Raw genomic sequence first — 20,710 nt, 5'->3', positions numbered from 1 at the left:
TTTTCTTCCTCCTTTTCCTTTTTGCCATCGGATTCCCTGTACACATGATGCATGTGTATATTTCCTATTTTATTATTTTTTATATTTCCTGCAATATCCCGGGCCAGTCAATCAATCTGTCGGTGATATCTCTGCGGTCTACTCACCTGACTTCCAGCTGAGAAAAGAGTGTAAATTGAATTTGTTTTGCTAATGGCCATGTTGGTCTTGAAGCACTCCTTTGAAATAATTAGAACAAGAATGGGCAACTTAAATGATGGCGGGGCCCACAAATATTCATCAGTGGGGCTATACACTTTCTACGTCATCTTAAATATAGCCAAACTTTCATTTTTCATAATGCATTTCTCTATGCCTGTATAAAAGATCTGGCGTTTAACAACAAACCAAACCATTAAATGCTAAAACGATTTTTTTGCACCCCCCCCCCCCACACACACACACACAAATCAACTAACTCATAATTTTATTGTTATTGATGTTTGTCCTCTGATATGATTGACAGATCATCACATAAATCTGACATGCCTGCATTGCGCCGTTTAAAAAGGTAATATTAAAGCTTTTTCTACATCATGCACGCTCCACCAATGCCCAAATGAGTACGACGAGCCCTGACTGTTTTACTCTGACTGCACCTATCAGCGGACCCTGCACACTCCACAGTTTCTTTGGGGAGGGGTTTTGGGGTGGAGGGTGACGTCATGCGCGTCCCCGCGCCGTAGCGGACATGTGGCATTGTGCTAGCATTAGCCTGTGGTGTTAGCTAGCGTAGGACACCGCACGCATGAGCTGCTAACTTTCCACAGTTGGGATGCTGCAGTTACGCTTTGGGCTAGGCAAATGGTGTCCTATTTTTAGTATGAGTATGAAAATAAATCATGTATTTTTAAAATTAAATTTTAGCTTGTTAAAATTTTACTTTCATATTCTGACCTACCGTGGGGGAAAAAAATATTATCCTTATATTACAATGTTTTTTTTGTTTTTTTTGTTTTTCCTGGAGAGCTCAGTATTGTTCATTCGGTAATTTTACCGATTTGACATGTCATCATCATTGCTCTTTTTTATTTTTTATTTTTATTTTTGTATGTGGGTGAGTGTGAGTATGTTTTTTTTTTTTTAGGAATTTATCATAACGTGATTTTTTTCCCTTTCAAAATAGACAACTTTTTTTGTTAATTCTCATGGTATTGAGGGTTAGACATGGTATTTGACATTATTTGACATCAGAAATATGAAGGCACCTTAGACAAATGTCTTGTTTGTAGAAATACAATTTTATTGTCATAACATTACTGGTACCTAAGAAAATATATGTATTTTTTGTGTCGGAATATTGCAATCCCAACCCCAAAATTGTCAACTTTTTAATGTCATTATAGCATATGTTTACTTGCCTGAATTTTATTTTATTTTTTTATCTCCTGAACCCCAAAAGTTTGAGAAGACTATAAACTGTGACAAAAAAAAAGTCACCTTTAACAGAGCTTTGCTGAGCACAATATAAAACAACTGTAACAAACACTTAACCTCATCTTCCTTACTTGGCACGCACCACAATACATGTCCTTCTATGTTCTTGGCCTATGTTGATCCGTCATAAACGTACAAAAGGACAACGTGACAGAAAAAAAAAAATAGAGCAATACAGCTCTAAAATCAAACTGAAATTATTGTCTCAAATAGTCCCACCGTAACAAAGGTGGTCAAAGTGACGCGTTCAAGTGGGCGACCATCCAGAATTTATAGCAGCCGATAGTAAAATGATGAGGTACTTTAATCACATAATGGTTTCCACACTCTTCAGGATTATAATTCCTTACGTCGACCTCGCATGCAACAAGCGCGCGGTGTGCATTTCAACTATGGATAATGAGGACAATTGCTTCTGTCAATCCGCTCTTGACCCAAGTGAGTTATACCGCTACAGTCTAGGGGCAAAAGAATGGAACTATTCTTTATACTTTGAGGTTTTCATTTGCATAGTTATGCACCATTCTGTGCATGATCACAATTACATGCCAAGTTCCTCGAAGCTTTAATATGATTCTGCGTCAGACCAACTGATTCATAGGGTTGATCAGGCACGCTGAAGTGCCCTGTGTGTGTAGAAATTCAGTCTTGGACTGAAAACAAAAAATCCCCAGGATAAGCCCTGCATTCCTTCTTTTCATCAGTAGAAGCTGTAAAATGACAGACAAATTGCAGCTATAGGGGGGAAAACAGTGCCTTTGACTGTAACTGGATTAAAGGGAATTCACGAAAATGCATGAAACGGAACAGAGCGGCCAAACAGAGAGGAGTACTCGAGTACTTTATATCAGGTGGAAATTGTACAAAACGAAACATTTCTGTATTTTGATGGTAGTCTGTCACGCTTCGCTCAAATGTGATGCGGCTGGAAATGAAAGCCTCGTTATAAAGAAAAACGACTGTGACGAATGAGATATAATGGTGGCCAAAATGAATGAAAATTGGATTTAATGACTTAATCGAGTCCCTCTATACTCAAGGATGGAGTGTGCTTGATTATTTGTTGACCATTATCTCTAATACATTTGATACATTCATTTCATAGGCAATGTTGCTAATACATCCATTTATCCTGTTCAGGTTTGCAGGGAAGATAATAGCCAAAAGGCACACTACATCCTCCATTGTCACCTGTTGCTCACATGGCACATTTAAAAAAAAAACTTGTCAGAATGGAGGATAAGAAAAGTACACTTGTAAAAATATTACCTTCTTAATGGCAAGAATAGAATCATTTGCCCTCCACGTTGACGAGAACATTGTCTTACAGCACTCGTTAAATTACGTTCAAACTTAAAATGACCAATAAAATATCCCCGCAAATGTCATTACTGACCTCATCTGGCATCTCTTGTAGGACCGCCGACCTGTGCCTGATGAAAGAAAATTGTGTGGACATTGCGTCCTTCGCCTGATGACATCAACGGAAGCGAGCGTGCCAGGTAACCGAGCGTCTCATCAGCGCGTATTTACAGTCTGATGACGCAGCATGAGAAGCAATTTGGAGAACGACTGCAAGAGGTCTCCAAGGTCTCTACCGCTAGATCTGGGCCATTGTGCTCATCTTCAGCAAGGCTTTTTTTTTTTTTTTTTTTTAAATTGTAGTTTTAATTTTCATCTCTCCAGCCGCGCGGACGTTGCATGCTAAAGATGCCTCTTGAGGACTTGCCTGGGATTTAACGTGTTTTTAATGTGTTTTTCTTCAAAGTGGTGTGCTTTGCTACTAACAAGAACCCAAAATAGCTAATTCAGCATTATTTTAATATTGTTGAAAAGGGCAACTTTTTTTTAATATAACACTCTTAGTTCATGTCGAGTGTGTTATAGTTACCTTCTTTGATGATGTAAATACTCATACACACTAGTGTTAATTTTATTCGCCATTTTTAAACGTAGTCTCTCTTTCAATCCCGCTTGTTAGTTTTTAACATAGTCAGTCAACCGCATCCCGTTTTTATTTAGTGGACTATAAATCTAACATTTTAGTCTTTATTTTAGTCTAAGAAAACTAAATTTTACTCATCTAGTTTTAGGCGACAACAATTGTCGTTTTAGTCTAGTTTTAGTGAGGGAAATCATTTTACCCCTGTATATATTTTGTCAGCAGATAATGTTGAACATTTCAGATCTAAAGCTATTTCACATAAAATTTTCTCTCACCTTTTTAATGAAGAACAACTTGACACACAATTACAGTATATCAACAAGTGGCTACCATGGCTGCATGCTATGAGCTAGTAAGTTAGCCAGCATTAGTTAGCGGTTGGATTAGCATAAATGTTGGATCGTTATATTTTACCCTTGTATATATTTTGTCAGTAGATAATGTTGAACATTTCAGATCTAAAACTATTTCACATGAAATTGTCTCTAACCTTTTTAATGAAAAACAACTTGACACACAATTACAGTATATCAACAAGTGGCTACCATGGCTCCATGCAATGAGCTAGTAAGTTAGCCAGCATTAGTTAGCGGTTGGATTAGCATAAATGTTGGATCGTTATATTTTACCCTTGTATATATTTTGCCAGCAGATAATGTTGAACATTTCAGATCTAAAACCATTTCACATGAAATTGTCTCTAACCTTTTTAATGAAAAACAACTTGACACACAATTACAGTATATCAACAAGTGGCTACCATGGCTCCATGCAATGAGCTAGTAAGTTAGCCAGCATTAGTTAGCGGTTGGATTAGCATAAATGTTGGATCGTTATATTTTACCCTTGTATATATCTTGTCAGCAGATAATGTTGAACATTTCAGATCTAAAACCATTTCACATGAAATTGTCTCTAATCTTTTTAATGAAAAACAACTTGACACACAATTACAGTATATCAACAAGTGGCTACCATGGCTGCATGCTATGAGCTAGTAAGTTAGCCAGCATTAGTTAGCGGTTGGATTAGCATAAATGTTGGAACGTTATAGCTGTTGATTGATGTTACATTAATAATAATAATTTACTCTTCTTTTTTTTTTTGAACCGTTCACTGTGAATCCACCTCCTGTCTGTCCCATCTGTTTGTGCATGTTGCACTCGCTAGCTGCAGATTTGAAAGGGAATGTGTCACAGTGACAGATTAGCAGACAAGATTTTACAAAATCATATCATTTTCATCTTGTTTTTTTTTTATGAACTAAAATGTCCATATTTTAGTCCAGTTTTTACGTGAAGTACATTTTTGTCTCGTCTTCATTAGTCTACAAAAATACATACTGATTTAGTCCCTGTTATTGTTTATTAATGAGGTATTTAGTCTAGTCTATTTTTAGTCTGGTGAAAAATGTGTGTTGACGAAATTATTTTTGTTTAGTTTTTGTCGACGAAATTAACACTAATACACACTGACAACCAAGCCAACGAAACCTCCATTAATTCACTTTCTATACCCCTTGTTCAAAATACCGCGTGGCTAGCATGCTAATATACTAGTTGATTATGGGTGAGAGAAATGGGGTTCAACCTGGACTGGTTGCCACTTGTTCTTGCTTTATGTGCATGTTCAGTACTTGAACCACGACTTGAACCGTTATTATGAGATCACAAGGACGCAAGACAATAACGTGATCTGAGAAACAGCTCGAAATCTCACAGCTAGCTACTGCCATGATGTACACTATGGAGACTCTTAAAGAGACGGAGGGGGCAAGAGTAGCCAACCTGCAGGGTGACTTTTGTTTCATGGGAATCTCCAGAAACACCGTAAAGCCCTCGTAAATGAACATCCTCACAACAAACAAACTCAACGAACAAAAATAACCCAGTTGTCTTGATTTAACCTTTGCAGATTGGCATGGCCCGGAGAACTCAAAATCTCTACAGACCCACAGCTATGCATGGGTTCAACCAAAAGTAATACTGTGCTACATGCATTGTCATCACTTTCAGAAGAAAATAGCCAATGCCGTTTGGCTGATGAAAGGGCAAATAAAGCGGCACTCAATATTTACAGCGCTGCTCCTGCTCGTGATGAATATTCACAAGCCTGTGGCCTGGCGGCAAGACCACAGGATACTAGATCATGTGAAATCCTCTTGGATTACACAGCGAGGGGTGTATTTTTTCCCCTCAAAAAAATGATTCCACGCGAGATGTGTGCATGATGAATCGTAAGCGGTCTTTGTTTTTCATGGGTTGCGTGGGTTGACTTTAAATAATAATATTTTTCAACTGAATTTGAAAGCAGCTTTTGTTAAAAGTGGCGAGGGCTTCATTTAACCCTCCTGATATGTTGTGGGTTTGTTTTACAGGAAATAATTAAAAATTGAAATTTTTACACTGGCCTTGTTTTTGTTTTGTTTTTTTGCATTCATTTTTATCTAATCAGGCAGCAGTTCAGGTTGACCTATGACATTTTTATTTGTACCAATGAAATCATCACATCAGGAGGGTTAATGTTTTTCAAAATGTCAAAAAAAGTTTCTCACAAAAAAATAGTTCTTAGTAGAGTTTATTTGGGGTTGACACAGATTAAATATTTATTAAAATGTATTTCACACCTTAATGGCCTGCTAAAAGTAGCTTTTCGGTGACTTGTATTTATAATACAGAACCACTTAAAGGATCTTTGTGCAGTTTGTCACTTTTTTACTCACGACTGCCACCTCTGGCCCAAAACGTAACTGCAGCATGTGTGTCAGGCTCGTTCATGGTGCGCGTGCGAGTACGCGACAGCCACAGTTGACAAATGAAAACATGACTTCAAATGGGGAAAGAAAAACTCCGCCCCTCCCCAAAGAAACTGTGGAGTGTGCAGGGTCCGCACACTCTATTATAAAGGGAAGATGCGGTCAGAGTAAAACAGTCTGGGCTCTTTGTACTCATCTGGGCATTGGTGGAGCATGCATGATGTAGAAAAAGCTTTAACGTTACATTTTTAAACGGCACAAGGCACCTTTAAATCTTTCATTTTTAGGAAAGAACACACTTTTTGGGAAAGAGGTAACAATAAGTTTGTCTTGTTTTTAGGAATCGGAAACCGTTTGAAGAGTGTGAAAAAGTATGCTGGAAAAATCTTCAATCGGAGGTGTGTTTTTGGTCTCGTCCCAAGATATTGACTTGCAGGTGAAGGCAAGTGGCAAGTTTGGAGACGGATGGCTCCAATTTAAAAACATATCCTGCTGATGATGTGGACTTTTCTTGCTGATCTTTTCACTGGCGCCCAACCAGACCACGCTGCGTGGCGCGGCGTTTGCTGATGCATTGTTATCAGATTGATCTTGCTCGGACGTGTTATAAATATAGCAACAGAGCCACTTTGGGTCGGAGGGGTGAAAAGCTTATTTTGTTCACCCGTGTCAGGTCCAGGATTCATTGTGTTCGATTTGTTTTGACTTTAGCGCTCCCCCTGATGCCAATTGCATATCTGATTAACCAGTCAGCCGTGCTGGGCTTCATCCGGCAACGGCATTCATCATCTTTGGGAGTGTAGACAGAAGCTATTCACGCACTGAAGAAAAGGAATGATTGCAAATTGCAGACGAAACTCCGCAAAAGTCTTTTTGAAGACGCTGTGTTTTCCTTGCCGAGCGCCTCCTCCGGATCTGTACACAAGCCCTTCAAAACCACCAACAGAGAAAATCCCTCCCATTCCAAGGGAACGATTGTCTAAGGTCTCGTTTAATAAACATTCCGAGGAGAATCACTCTAATTGAAAACAAGACAAGAAGTCAGACAAATTGGCGCAGATGAGCTCTCACGGGGTGGCTGCACTTTCTTTTGTGGTTAACATTTGGCCTCAGGTGCAGGACAGCCTGATGAAAAATCTCAACTCCACATACTGTATTACAAGTATACGACGGCTTATTATAAATATATTTTTCTAGAGGGGGACTGGGACTGGGACTGCTCCACGTTGATTCGTGACATTCTGTACAATACTTGGAGCTGATTGGACGATGCGGCATCTTGTACACGTTTGTTTCGACCAATCACGGCCACGGATGAAAATGTCGTTTTCGTCGAAAGCACGATTCTATTTAGCTAAAAATGCACAAAGCGCCTCTCGTTGTTCAACATACAACAAGTAAACGAATTTACGAAACGAAATTAATTGCAGCGTCCATTCATCCATGCACCGTTTAACATAACCTGCACTAATCAAGGATCAATCAAGGATGCTTGATTTAATTCGGAATTCTTTTTTTTTTTTTCTCCAAATTCACCAAACCCCTTCAGACTGACTCACCGAATCCTTGGGGTTCGATCAAACCCAGGTTAAGAACCACTCGGTTAGACATTTGAAGTGCTTCATCCACGAGTTCAAATGCTTTTATTGTCTTTATATTGTGTGATTAATAGCGAAGTAAAAAAATAGAAAAGTGTCTAAAATTCTTGATACTTTTGGTTTTGTTGAAAATTGCACCACCGACATTTTATATCTTAACAACCCTGGAGAACCCACGGGGTCAAATTTGGCCCCTATAAATTCTGCTACTCAAATAACAAAGACCTTTTTTTTTTTTTTTACAAATTGAACTTCAAAAGTCCAGAGTGCCACTTCTGACGCCTGCATGGGGCCATCTAGTGGATGAATATTGCACTTACATGAGCCAGAGTGGTGGTGCCAAGATGGCTAAAATGCAACAAATAAAACAAAAAAATTATATTGTTCAATGTAGCTGTGTATTTGATTGATTATTTTCTTAAATTCTAAATAGTTTACTGACAGTTTTTGTTATTCTGATTTTTTGAAATGATACCCCTAAATCCCAATGGGTCAAATTTCGCCCTAATCCTAAATTTAATTCCCTAATTGAAAAAACATATATTTTGGTTTTCATTGAAGTTATAGCAGTCATTTAATGTAAAAAGCAACCAATCAGTGGAGGTCATCATATTATAGCTTGGGATCAATCTTCAAGAGGTGAGAAATGAAGCGCAAGCTCAGGTCTCAATTCCCGGACGTCTTCCATGATGTGCCAGAAGCTGATTTGAACGTCTCAATGCAGCGAGCATCAATGGTCCTTCAGTCCTATGACGCTGGCTCTCTCACTTTTATTTGCTTTCTCTCCTGGAACACACACAAGGCCCTCCATTCAAAGGCAGGGCTTATCCCTCAAGAGCATTCCCTCGAGGTCCCTGGCTAGCTCGCCCCACTGCCTCGGATTGAAGTGAGAGACTTCAGGCATTGCCCACTTTTAACTTGATGATGAAAGCTTTACAAAACCATCCGTACGGGGCTGGTGGTTTGGTGAAGGGGGCTAGCATTTCTTTCTTCACACCCCCCCCCCCCCCCTAATAAAAGGAAAACACCTCCTCAGTTGTGCAAAGTTTCAAAAGCAAGTTTGAAAAAAGTAATGGTTGATGAATCAGATACCTTAAATGGGCTGCCTTGCTTATAGATTCTAATACAGCTGCACCCTAAAAACAGATTGGTCAAATTGACCCCCCCAAAAAGTTAAAATTGACCAAAAACAACCACTCTAGAATGGTAGGAGTTTTCAACAAATCTATATTGGCGAGTGGGCCGACCGATACAAATTGGTCATTCTGACCAAGAGATCGGGTAATCTGTGTTCGAGGCTGACATTTTTTTTCAGGAATCCCACGGGTCACGGGATTCCCCGGGAAAAAAGTACCAATTATTGCCACACCCACCTTAAGTAGGGTGAAATTCGTTTTCCGCATTTGACCCATCACCGCACTCGGGAATTATTTGGTGATCCAACACCCAAATTCCAACCCTTAATGCTGAGTGTCAAGCAAGAGAGGCAAACGGGTCCCATTTTTATAGTCTTTGGTATGACCCAGCCAGGGATTGACTTACACACTATTTGAATCACTTATAACACATAATAATTAATAAATACATTTAGAATACAAATAAATTGATACAATAAATATATTTCCAAGTGATCTATCTAGACCTATTTTCTATTGTAACCAATTTCATTGGTTGTTTGGCTAACCCAAAAAATTGGTATGCCCGAAACCAGCCTGAATGGTCAATGTCTGACCAATTTATTGGCTAATCAAGCCAATATGAGCTTAACACTACTAGATTGGAAGCTTTTTTTTTAGAGTATGTAATTACATCAGTTAACCAGTTATTTAATGAGGAAATTAAATAAAGGAAGAAAAAAAAACACGTCCCTTGTTTGTAGTGCTATATTAATTTGAAACTTTACTTCATTTCTGACTTCACACTTTTTTTTCCCCAAGCACAAGAACAACACATTTCCTTGATTGATAAGAGAGATTTGGTCAAGGTCTTGAAAAAGAGGACAAATGACTCTTTTTGGTCCTTTTTAAAGAAAATGTACATTAAAATGATTAAACTTAATTTGTGTTTCTTAGCATGCCACATTCTACTTTTTTTTTGCTTTGGTCATATTTATTTTATTAAATTCGGAAAAATCTGGCTTTTATGACCTACTTTAGTTGTCTATCAAAATTGCGGCCAAAACACAAACGTACCTGAACTGCAATACAAATTTAAAAAAAATCACATCTTATAACACGGTTTTAACTTTGTTTAAAAAAAATAATAATCTTAGTGAAGTAGAAGTGGTATGAAACCGTTCTGTTGTAGGGCACTAACTTGTTGAATGTATCAAATGTGACAGCGTAATTTGTGCCACACGGGACTGAGTCGTGAGGAGGAGGAGGGGGAGCTGATGACACCATCAGGCATCCAGAGAAGCGCACACACTTTCACTTTGGCCAGGGAGCCTTCAGAAAAGCGCAACGTGCTCTTCACTTTGCAATCATCGATGCTTGAAACAAAAATCCAGAAGTCAGGATGTAGACGGCACAGCAATCCTGCCCTCCCCACCGGACAGACTCTGGTCGTCTCTCTCTTCCTCTCTCTCTCCATCCATCCAGCAGCTGAATGCGCTCGGCTCCTCCATCGGCGCAGGAGGCTGTCGATCCGCCGGCAGAGGAGAGGTGTTGCTCGCCGCTTCTTCCCGCTGGATGGACCGCCATCTCAGCTCGGATTTGACTCCCACCCACTTTTTGACGGTGAGATCATTGCTTTCTTTGTGACTGCCAATGCGTCTCTCCGAACGCGTTAGGGTGATGGGAAACTTTACATATTAGCAACAAAGAAATTGATTAAAAAAAAAAATTCTCTCATTTACTTTTTCCTCTCCAATAAATTGACCAAATCTAATGATTTATGCTTCAAAAATCTGAATTTAAATCAGACTTAACGGGTTGAAACCCTTATTACTGCTCAACAGATGAAGATGAACATTTTTATTCAATTTTTTATTCAATTTTTTATTCAATTTTTTTATTTAATTTAATTTAATTTAAATTTTATTTTAAATTTTATTTTAAATTTTATTTTAAATTTTATTTTAAATTTTATTTTAAATTTTATTTTTTAATTTTTATTTTTAATTTTATTTTTTAAGTGGCAGCACGTTAGTGTATAGTGGTTAGCACATCTGCCTCGCAGTAAAGAGGGTTCTGGTTTCAAATCTCAGTCCTTCCAACTGTATATGGAGTTAGCATGCTCTCCATTATGCTTGTAAATACAAATGTTGGTTCATCCAACCCAGATGGGGCAGCATGGATCATGGTTCGAACGTCTCCCTCACAGTCAAGAGGTTCTCACAGAAGACTGTAATTGATCATAGGTGTGAATGTGATAAAATAAGGCAGCCGCAGCACATACAGTGGATGCAGTGATTAGCACATCTGTCTCACAGTGGAGAGGTTCTGGGTTTGAATCTCAGCTATAATAATAAATAATAATGGATTTTATTTATAATGCCCTTTACATCGCAAGATCTCAAAGGGCTACAAGTAGCTCCGACCATCCTTGCATGTCTCTTCCCGTTTGGCTCTACTTCTGGTACTACGGTTCTCTGCCACGTTCCATAAAAATGTTAGGTTAATTGAAGCTTCTAAATTCTCCATAGGTGTGAATGTGACTATAAGTAGTTGTTTGCCTTTATAAGCCATGCAATTGGCTGGCAAACATTTCAGAGTGAACCCTGCTTCTCTTGCCAAAAGTCAGCTGGGATAAGCTCCAGCTTGCCTGCGAGACCCTAATGAAGAAAAGTGATATCAGAAATGGATGGAAATCCACAGATGCAAATCTATTTAAAAAAAAAAAGCACAGTGCTCTCCTGAAAACAGACAAATATTTGTATTCTGGATTTTTGTGAATGCATCTATTTTCAGATTTTTGTTAGTTCCCTATTTGCTAAAAAAACAAAAACAAAACGCTTCTTCACTGATTTTATGCTTTGCACAATCAGAATCAGCTTTATTGGCCATGTAAAACACACAAGGAATTTGTCTTCACAGTCACAACCCTTCCAAGAAACATTCAACTTAACAATAACCAACAGAGGGAGACAGAACGGGAAGCCTGCCGGACCGCTATGAGCGCCCCGAATTTCTTAGATGAGAAACGATAACATAAGGAAGGGTGCTGGGGGTTAAGGCTCATCTTCTGCTCTTTTAAAGGGGGAGCACAGCATGAACCTGGAAAAAAAAAACAGTACAAACAGCCACATAATGAACGACATTACAACAGAACTCTAGGACTTGCACAAGTTGGGGGAGGGGGGGGGTCATGACAACCCAGACACCGCCGTCACTGGGAAAAGGAAGGTGCGTTAAAGCCAATGAAAGCCATGTGTATGCATTGTGTGGAATGATGTCATGTCAAATGTCCCAGCTGCCACGCCAAAACATATCATCTCATTGCCATGGAGACGGCCTCCGCTGGCCTAATCAGGAACATGAAGCACACGAGAATAGGGGGAGTGATAAGGGATACTCTAAGATGCTACAAGATGGTTTCAAAGCCCCGTCTAATAGCCCTACGCTGCCAAAAGATGGCCCCAAAAGCCCTGTCATGCTGCTGAGGAACTATGCTGAAGTGATTCCAATTACTTGCGGTTTTTCACTATTCACAACAAGCCTCACTCCCCGTCACCCTCCACTAGCGGGGCTTTACTGTACCGGCTCTACATATAGTGGTAAAAACACAATCTAATTACTCTACTATGCTGCTTCTAATGCTGTTTTATCCCCCCACCCTCATCCTGAAGATGTCCGCTGATTTCGAGGAAGCCTGAAGGTGAGGAGCGCTTCTTCCAAGACTCGCCATGGCTACGGGAGTGGCAGCCTGGCTCCCCTTCGCCCGGGCGGCCGCCATCGGCTGGATGCCTGTCGCCAGCTGCCCCATGCCGGTGGCGCCGCTCGACCACCGCCGCCGGCAAGACGAACTCATTGTCCTCAACGTCAGTGGCCGTCGATTCCAAACCTGGAGGACCACTCTGGACAGGTACCCGGACACCCTGCTGGGCAGCTCGGAAAAGGACTACTTCTACAACGAGGAATCAAAGGAGTACTTCTTTGACCGAGACCCGGATGCCTTCCGGAGCATCCTGAACTTCTACCGTACCGGGAAGCTGCACTACCCGCGGCACGAGTGCATCTCGGCCTACGATGAGGAGCTGACTTTCTTTGGCATCATCCCGGAGATCATCGGCGACTGCTGCTACGAAGAGTACAAGGATCGGAAGCGGGAGAACCTGGAGCGACTTCAAGACGACCAGGAGGAGAACAAGGATGTCAAGCTGCCCCATATGAACTTCAGAGAGACCATGTGGCGAGCATTTGAGAACCCTCATACCTCCACGATGGCGCTGGTGTTCTACTACGTCACCGGCTTCTTCATCGCCATCTCTGTCATCACTAACGTGGTGGAGACGGTGCCGTGCGGCTCCACCGCCACCCAGAAAGACATGCCGTGCGGCGAACGCTACACGGTGGCGTTCTTCTGCATGGACACGGCCTGCGTCATGATCTTCACGGTGGAGTACCTGTTGCGCTTGTTCGCCGCACCGAGCCGCTACCGCTTCATGCGCTCGGTGATGAGCATCATCGACGTGGTGGCCATCCTGCCGTACTACATCGGCCTGGTGATGACCGACAACGAGGACGTGAGCGGCGCCTTCGTCACGCTGCGAGTCTTCCGTGTCTTTCGCATCTTCAAGTTCTCGCGCCACTCGCAGGGTCTGCGCATCCTGGGCTACACGCTCAAGAGCTGCGCCTCGGAGCTTGGCTTCCTGCTCTTTTCGCTCACCATGGCCATCATCATCTTCGCCACGGTTATGTTCTACGCCGAGAAAGGCTCCAGCTCCAGCAAGTTTACCAGCATTCCGGCTTCCTTCTGGTACACCATCGTCACCATGACCACACTGGGGTAAGTCATTGAAATGACATTCTCACGTAGAGCTGCAGTGGAGCTACTTGGCCACCATTGGGCACTCTCCAACCACCACCACGTCTAAGATAAGATAAGATAAGATTCACTGATTGTCACACCCACCTAAGTGGGGCGAAATTCATTCTCCGCATTTGACCCATCCCTTGAGGGAGCGGTGAGCAGCAGCAGCAGCCGCGCTCGGGAATCATATGGTGATCTAACCTCCCAATTCCAACCCTTAATGTTGAGTGTCAAGCTGAGCGGAAATGGGTCCCATTTTTTATAGTCTTTGGTATGACCCGGGCCGGGAATTGAACCCACGACCTCCCAGTCTCAGGGGGGACACTGTACCGCTAGGTCACTGAGCTGGTCTCGGGGACGGTTTTGATGAACAGGATTCGGTGGTAGTTACCGCCCTTTCCACAAGGTTACATTTTACTGCAAAAAAAATACAAAATCCAATGTGTCAGTGCCCCAAAGTGGCTCGGGCTGCAGCTTTAGTTATTATTATTAGAAATAATAAATATAATTTCAAAAATAAATTTAACCTCATCCACAAATTGGCCCATCTGTGCTTTCAGCCGCTGAGCACATACGTTTCATTTCAAAGTGTTTTTCAATGCAGTCATGCAGTTACACCTCAAATTGACAACTAGTAAACGTAAACATCGCAATCAAATTTTCTTACACCGTCAAAATAAATAAATAAATAACAACCATTTTAATACACACTATTACAGACGAATGAAATATGAGTGGTTGTTTTTTTATTGTGGTTTATACCAACCTGTGACCTCCCACAAGGAACATATTTACGGCCGTGGAGTTCAGTGTAAGAAAATAACAACTGCTTTGTGAGCAATTGATTTAAAGGCGCCATAAAGTCCACAGCACTATGTTTTGAGCCCGAAGGCAAAGAGTCCCGGGAGGCTTCTTCTGTCACATTTATTATGATTCAACATGCTTAATATTTCACAAGCTCGCCGAGCTCGGCGGCCGTGACCCGCGGGGCGAGCGGGAACGTGCTGCGAAAGTTTGGCAGCAAAGTGAATGAGTGATGAGTCCCTACACTTTCTTTTAATGAGAGTCAATACAATATGATTATTTTAAAGGCAGTTTTTGCCATAAATCTTTTAAATGGACCTCATTAGCTTGTGCGGGTGCAACCTAATGAAGTGTGTCCTTCCATTTTGATTTTGGGATATCGATCTCATGTTTCCAGTTAACTTAGTTAAACATCAGTTGTATATCAAAAGGTAGGTTTTACTATTGCAGTTCAAGACACGCTTGGTATGCAAATTGAGAAATATAATTCATGGCTTGTATTTGTAGCCACCTTGGCAGCTGGAAAGGCTGCTGGATTTTTTTTTTTTCCAGTTTTAATTTTCAATTGATTTTCCACTGCTGCTGCTTCCTGTCACACACACACAATATAAGTATGAGTTGCATTTGTAAATACAGTCAACACCTCTAATGTCCATAAACAATGAGTCCAGGTAAACACAAAGCGCAATGACTGGAAAAGTTGCTGCTGTTTACTGGAGTTTGCCAACCCTCACTTTTACTGCATTATTTAGCATCTCTTAACTTTACTGTTCCGAAGCCACAAAGGCAAAAGTAGGTGGAGGTCCAAGTCGTTACTGGGCTGTACTCAAGCCAACCAGTCCAGACGGGATGATCTGTCATGTCGCACCTCATTTAGTCCGTAATGAAAAGCATGATGTGACCTTGTAACTTTTTACAGACCCGGTACTCGATGCTCGTGCTTGTTTTTTCTGGATCAAATCTAATGTTCACCAGAATGGAAGTGAGCTGGCTGGGTGATTAGCCGGGATTTACTGTACTGGCTATCAATACTGAGCCGAGTTTATTTGTCAGGTTGATTTTTCTTAAATTGTTTTTTTTTTTTAGCAACTTCCGTAGTTAAAATCACATCCCTGCTGATTTGCACTGCTTACACGATCAACATTGCTGCAGAGTGGATGATGTGGTTGTCATTTTCTTGTCTTTCTATACGCAAATTTGTGAGGGTTGATACAAATCGTAATTCACAATCCAAAACTGAATTTGAGATTCCCTTCAGTTGAAGACTGCCTGACTTTTCTTGTTCCACACTATTTGTGCATGTATTTCTGCATCGGAAAGGTCCTTTCCGTAGTCTTTGGTATCATGCATTAAAAAAAAAAAAAAACTGTGAAATGCCAAGTTGAAAGTATGATGCACAATTGTGATCCGCAAACAATGCCTGTGAGTGAGACGGGATTATGTCCAAGCCACAATAGAGTCTATCCAAGTGTTCTGAGGAGAGAGAGAAAGGAGGGAAAAAAATCAGCCGCATTGCCATCCAAGGACATCCTCAGAAAAAATAATACTGGATGCATGTTCAAGGCTCAGGCATAAAGAAATACAATTTGACAAAAATCATATCAAGTAACCACAATCTGTTTTTTAGTATTCATAGTCTGAAGGTGAGAATCTATTTGGACTAATGTAGTTTCATCTTCTAATGCTAAACTTAGTTCCAGCACAGCCTCCACATCAACTGATAATAGCAATATCCTCTCATTATTCTGTTGCTGGCAGCCCACTACTCTCCCACCCGCCTTTGATCGTAATAACTAAAACGTCCTTGTCTTCTTTTCCCCGCTAACTTTGTACTGCTGTCTTTTTATTTATTATTTTCAAACCAATCTCCCCAAGCCAAGCTGTTCAAAGAAAAACAGCAGTAGGTGTAAATAAAAAATTATTCATGGCTGATGCTTGGAATTAACAACAAGCCTTCCAATCATGTGCATATGCTCACGGGGGATGAGTTCAATATGCCCATCTGTCAATATAATATATTTATTGTGAACGGACTCATTGTAACTACAATACAGTATATTCCTTGAGAATGTTTTTTATACATTGAGGTGACAAACATAGCTTGGTGGGCTATGCTTAACATGACTGCCTATATAAATAAACTTGACTTGACTAGATGAGCTAGCTGTTCAATGTAGCATCACTTCTGTAAGCTCCGCTACCCATCCAGTCTGACCAAGGCCAAAATCAGTGTGATTCTCAAACATGTTTTGTTTTCTTATATAATCGTATGTGATTATGAGAATGTGTAATAATAGCAGCGCTAACAATACTAAGCTAGCATTAGCACTGTAAACAAGCCGATGTTAGCCAAGACAGCTACCATATGTTGGTCACATGTCATGCTTTGTATTGGAATGTTACTATAACATTAGATGTTATCAATTAGATGTTTAACTGTTTTATTAATGTAGCTAAAAGTCATTTAAAAAATGAATAAGAGGTGATCAACCTAACTGTCAAGCAGAAATGTTTGCTAATTCGTTCAATTAATTCGCTAGCTGCCAGACGTTGATCTCTTCAATCTGCTTCTGTTTGCTAGTCTTATGCCTCGTTGTTGGCAAATGATAGATGGGTGCAAATGGAGATGGGCACTTCTTTTTCTTTTTCGGGAGGTGGATATGTCAAAGAAGCAGCTCTGCGTGGTGAGGCTGGTGACAAAAAGTAAAGGACCGAAGGCAGGATGAAAAAAGCTGTGAACTAGTGTTGTGACGTTCACGTACGTTTCGTTTAAAAACAACAAATCTTTTCAGTGAACTGATTCTAAAGATTCAGTTCACTTAAAAGAACTGTCATGCCCATCACTACTATGAACTGACAGAATGAAACAAACCAGGAAACTATATACAAACAAATCGATGAGACAACGAGGTACATCTGGACACAAAGTGAGTGGCTGGAGAGACCTGATTGGTAGACACAAGGAACAGGACTGACGAGAACTGGTAGAAATTATGAAATGAAACTACTGGTAAATCTCTTCTAAACAAAGTCAACAAAAACACAGATCATGACACGATGTGCTGGCTGTGAGTGACACCACGCCAGTCACACCTTCTGTCTCTGGTTGTTTTTCCTCAAGTCTCTTTCAAATCATATTATTGGCATGAGAAGTGGCCAGATAAAGCTGATTTATTCACAGATCAGCGGTTAAGAAAATGGATGGATGGACAATGACATTGTCAGGTTATACTGAAACCAATAACGAGCAGCTTTTGTTTGACAGTCCTGGTCCAAATCATGTGACCATAGCTAGAGGCAATTTAAAGAGACACTTAGCGAGATATTGTTGCACTTGGATAAAGTTGGAGAGCTAGCGACAGGCAGATGGAGAAGAAGCTATAAATCCTGACTAAAGCCTTCCTTACCGACGATGTATTACTGTGCAAGAACACCACATACTTTCCTTTCCATAACACATTCTCATTTCGTCTTTTGTCTCCCCTTTCCCTTTTTTTTTTTTTCCCTTTGCCTTTCCCTGCTGCCTGCAACATGGCCATACAGTATCTAACAAAGTCTAGATTATCAGTTTATTATGCACACGCTCATGAATAATTCACAGTCCACATAAGGCTACTGGTATCACGTTTTTATTTTAGCTCCCTGAATGGAGTCATATGAAATCTTCCATACCTCACTTTTTATATACTTTTTCCACATGTACGTTAACCACACCCCACTGTTTGCCTGTCAATCACAGCAGCACACACATTACGAGGGGAAAAAAAACGTTAGGTGTATGCGAGATGACCAACACAGAGCATCAAACAAAACCGAACAAGATGTCTGCTATAATACAAAGACTGACCTGTGAGAGGCAGCAGGGCTTCCAGATAGATGACAAATATATATGAGAAGAAAGAGAAGTTTTAGAAGGAGAAATAGAAGAAGCTAAGTTTAGTGTTAGCTTATCTGGTAACGACATTGTGGTTGCAAACTCTTCTCATTGTCCTTTTTATTATAGTGAATGACTGATGATGAGATCTAGTCGTCCCGTATTCAACCAAACCATGACCATACACATAAAAAATTGCCATTGGAAATATAGAACAGGAACTGAGTTGGTACTGACCCAGTTAGTGACTATTCCGGTGACAGACGAAAACTAAGACCCAATCCCAATACCGTGCCTTACCCCTCATCTCGTCCCTCTCCCTTTTGAATGCGCGTTCACGCGGACAAAGGAGTTTCCCAATTCTCCGTAAAATGTAGGGGGACGGTTAGAGACGAGGGCTGCAGGTCCCTTTTCACGAAGATAGATCCCAACTTCCCTCGGTTCTCCTTTACTACAGTCACGCCCCCTCGGCAACACAGGAGGGAGTAATGGCGATACCAGGAAATAACAAAACGCAGGAGACACGTAAAGTATGCTAATATTTATTGAAAGTCATAGCAATAATAGTGGTTTTATTAAATGTTCTATGCTTTCGCAGGAATTGGCACAATTGTGTGTTTTGGTAAACTCTCGCTATTGTCGCGACGTAGCGGATTGGATAGCGATAGTACGTTCCCAATTCTAGAGGGGTTTTTTTGCGTTCCCAAAGAAGTAGAAGGGAGAGGGGAGAGATAAACGAGACAAAAGGTTGCAGGGTGAAGAGGAAGTAATCGGATTGGGCCTTAGTCTGTCATTTTTCTAAGTTACCCGTCATTTGTCAACAAACCGGGCATCTGCCATGACTGATGGAATGCAGACCTGTGCAATGAACGCACCACCAAACCACAGCATAATCACTCAGGATAGTTTTTTGGAGACAACCAACAATTGGGCCTTTGCTGAATTTTATTGGAAGCAGGGTATGCTCAAAATTTCTCGTGTGTAACCGGCTTCACGGTATTTTTACACTATTGGAGAACGATTTTGTAAAAACGAGAAAACCAACAAAAACAGAAAACATGTAAACGTCATTGGCAGATTATTTTTGCTTAAATCAAGAAATACATTCATTATTTAATACTGTAACTTTTTTCTTTTTTTAAAGTTCTGTCACAGAACATTTCGTATATCCCTGTTTGCCACAACTGCTGTCATGACACGAGATGTGCTGATGCCCTCACATACTCTCAGATTCCGTCATAGTAAATTTGGTCTTGTTTGTCCTTATGGGCATCCTCACCCCGTCTGCGATGCTTGGGTAATGGGCCGGTGCTGGGGGAGATATGGACAGGCGAAGCGAAGGTGGAAACGAGGCTTAGGTCTGTCCAGGGTGTTAAATCAAGCTCAGGTGGCTGATAAAAGGCTTTGCATTGAACAAAAGCAAGGTCCACTCGGCTTTCTGTCGGACGGATAGCCTGCTTGATGGCATCACTGGTTGTAAAAGACTGATCTTCCTCCTCATGATTCTCAATGAGCTAATTTTAGAGCAGTGTGAAAGGCAGTGATGCATTTCAATTGGAATCTGCTAATTTGATACATGATCCAGACAATACTCACATGGCAGGTAGTACGGTGAGAGCGTATGTTCGACCGAGTCTTCCACACCTCAGAAAACACGATTAACCCAATAATGAGAAAATATTAATGAGGTGTGCAGCGGAATCTGACTTGGTTGGTATAATTAGAGTGAGCCTCCCAGTTGTAAAGTCCCGATCCTGGACGTGAGGTTTGTTCTGTAGTGGCAAAGTGAGGAAAAAAAAAAATGTTGCCATGCATGTAGGTCATGTTCCCATCGCTGCCTTAATCAGTAGCTATATATAATCCGCTTTCTTCTGAGAGACTTTTAAGATGGCCTCCCTGTGTGCGTTCGCCTCGACGTCTCTATTAGACTAAGTGGACCGGGCCCAGGGGCCAGCGTCAGAAAAAGGGAGAGGTCAGACGTTTATTGGACCTCCTTATTCAAAAGGAATACGGGAGAAGGAAGATGAGAAAGGCAGAGCGACACTCATTGTTCTTAAATGTAGCTTGCCTTTGGCTCCCAGGAGGTGGGAGCCTTAGCCATTTCGGATATTGCCAAACAAACATGGAAGTAAACAACGAGGCGCTCAACGGGGGCTTTGGACTGGTAAAAGGGAAATTGAATCTTTCAACACATAATAAACTTGTTATTGCCTTTTCCTCTCTTAAAATAATACAATTATTATTGGGCTATGAAAGAACAAAAAGCAAAACACTTAACTGCTTTA

At 40.9% G+C, this 20,710-nt stretch overlaps 1 protein-coding gene across 1 annotated transcript in view; it reads left to right on the top strand.

The window, feature by feature from the left end:
• Positions 1 to 20,710, top strand: part of LOC144056896 (A-type voltage-gated potassium channel KCND3-like) — a 78,592-nt gene that overhangs the window by 10,226 nt on the left and 47,656 nt on the right. The window contains exons 2-6 of the mRNA XM_077574023.1: positions 506 to 550; positions 2,894 to 2,978; positions 6,517 to 6,574; positions 10,116 to 10,512; positions 12,564 to 13,723. Coding sequence (XP_077430149.1) covers positions 12,621 to 13,723 — 1,103 coding nt within the window. The 5' untranslated portion in view covers positions 506 to 550; positions 2,894 to 2,978; positions 6,517 to 6,574; positions 10,116 to 10,512; positions 12,564 to 12,620. The remainder of the gene's footprint in view (positions 1 to 505; positions 551 to 2,893; positions 2,979 to 6,516; positions 6,575 to 10,115; positions 10,513 to 12,563; positions 13,724 to 20,710) is intronic.

This window comes from Vanacampus margaritifer, chromosome 8, assembly GCF_051991255.1.
Source record: "Vanacampus margaritifer isolate UIUO_Vmar chromosome 8, RoL_Vmar_1.0, whole genome shotgun sequence".
NCBI classification, from domain to species: domain Eukaryota; kingdom Metazoa; phylum Chordata; class Actinopteri; order Syngnathiformes; family Syngnathidae; genus Vanacampus; species Vanacampus margaritifer.
This window is presented reverse-complemented; position numbering and strand designations above follow the sequence as displayed.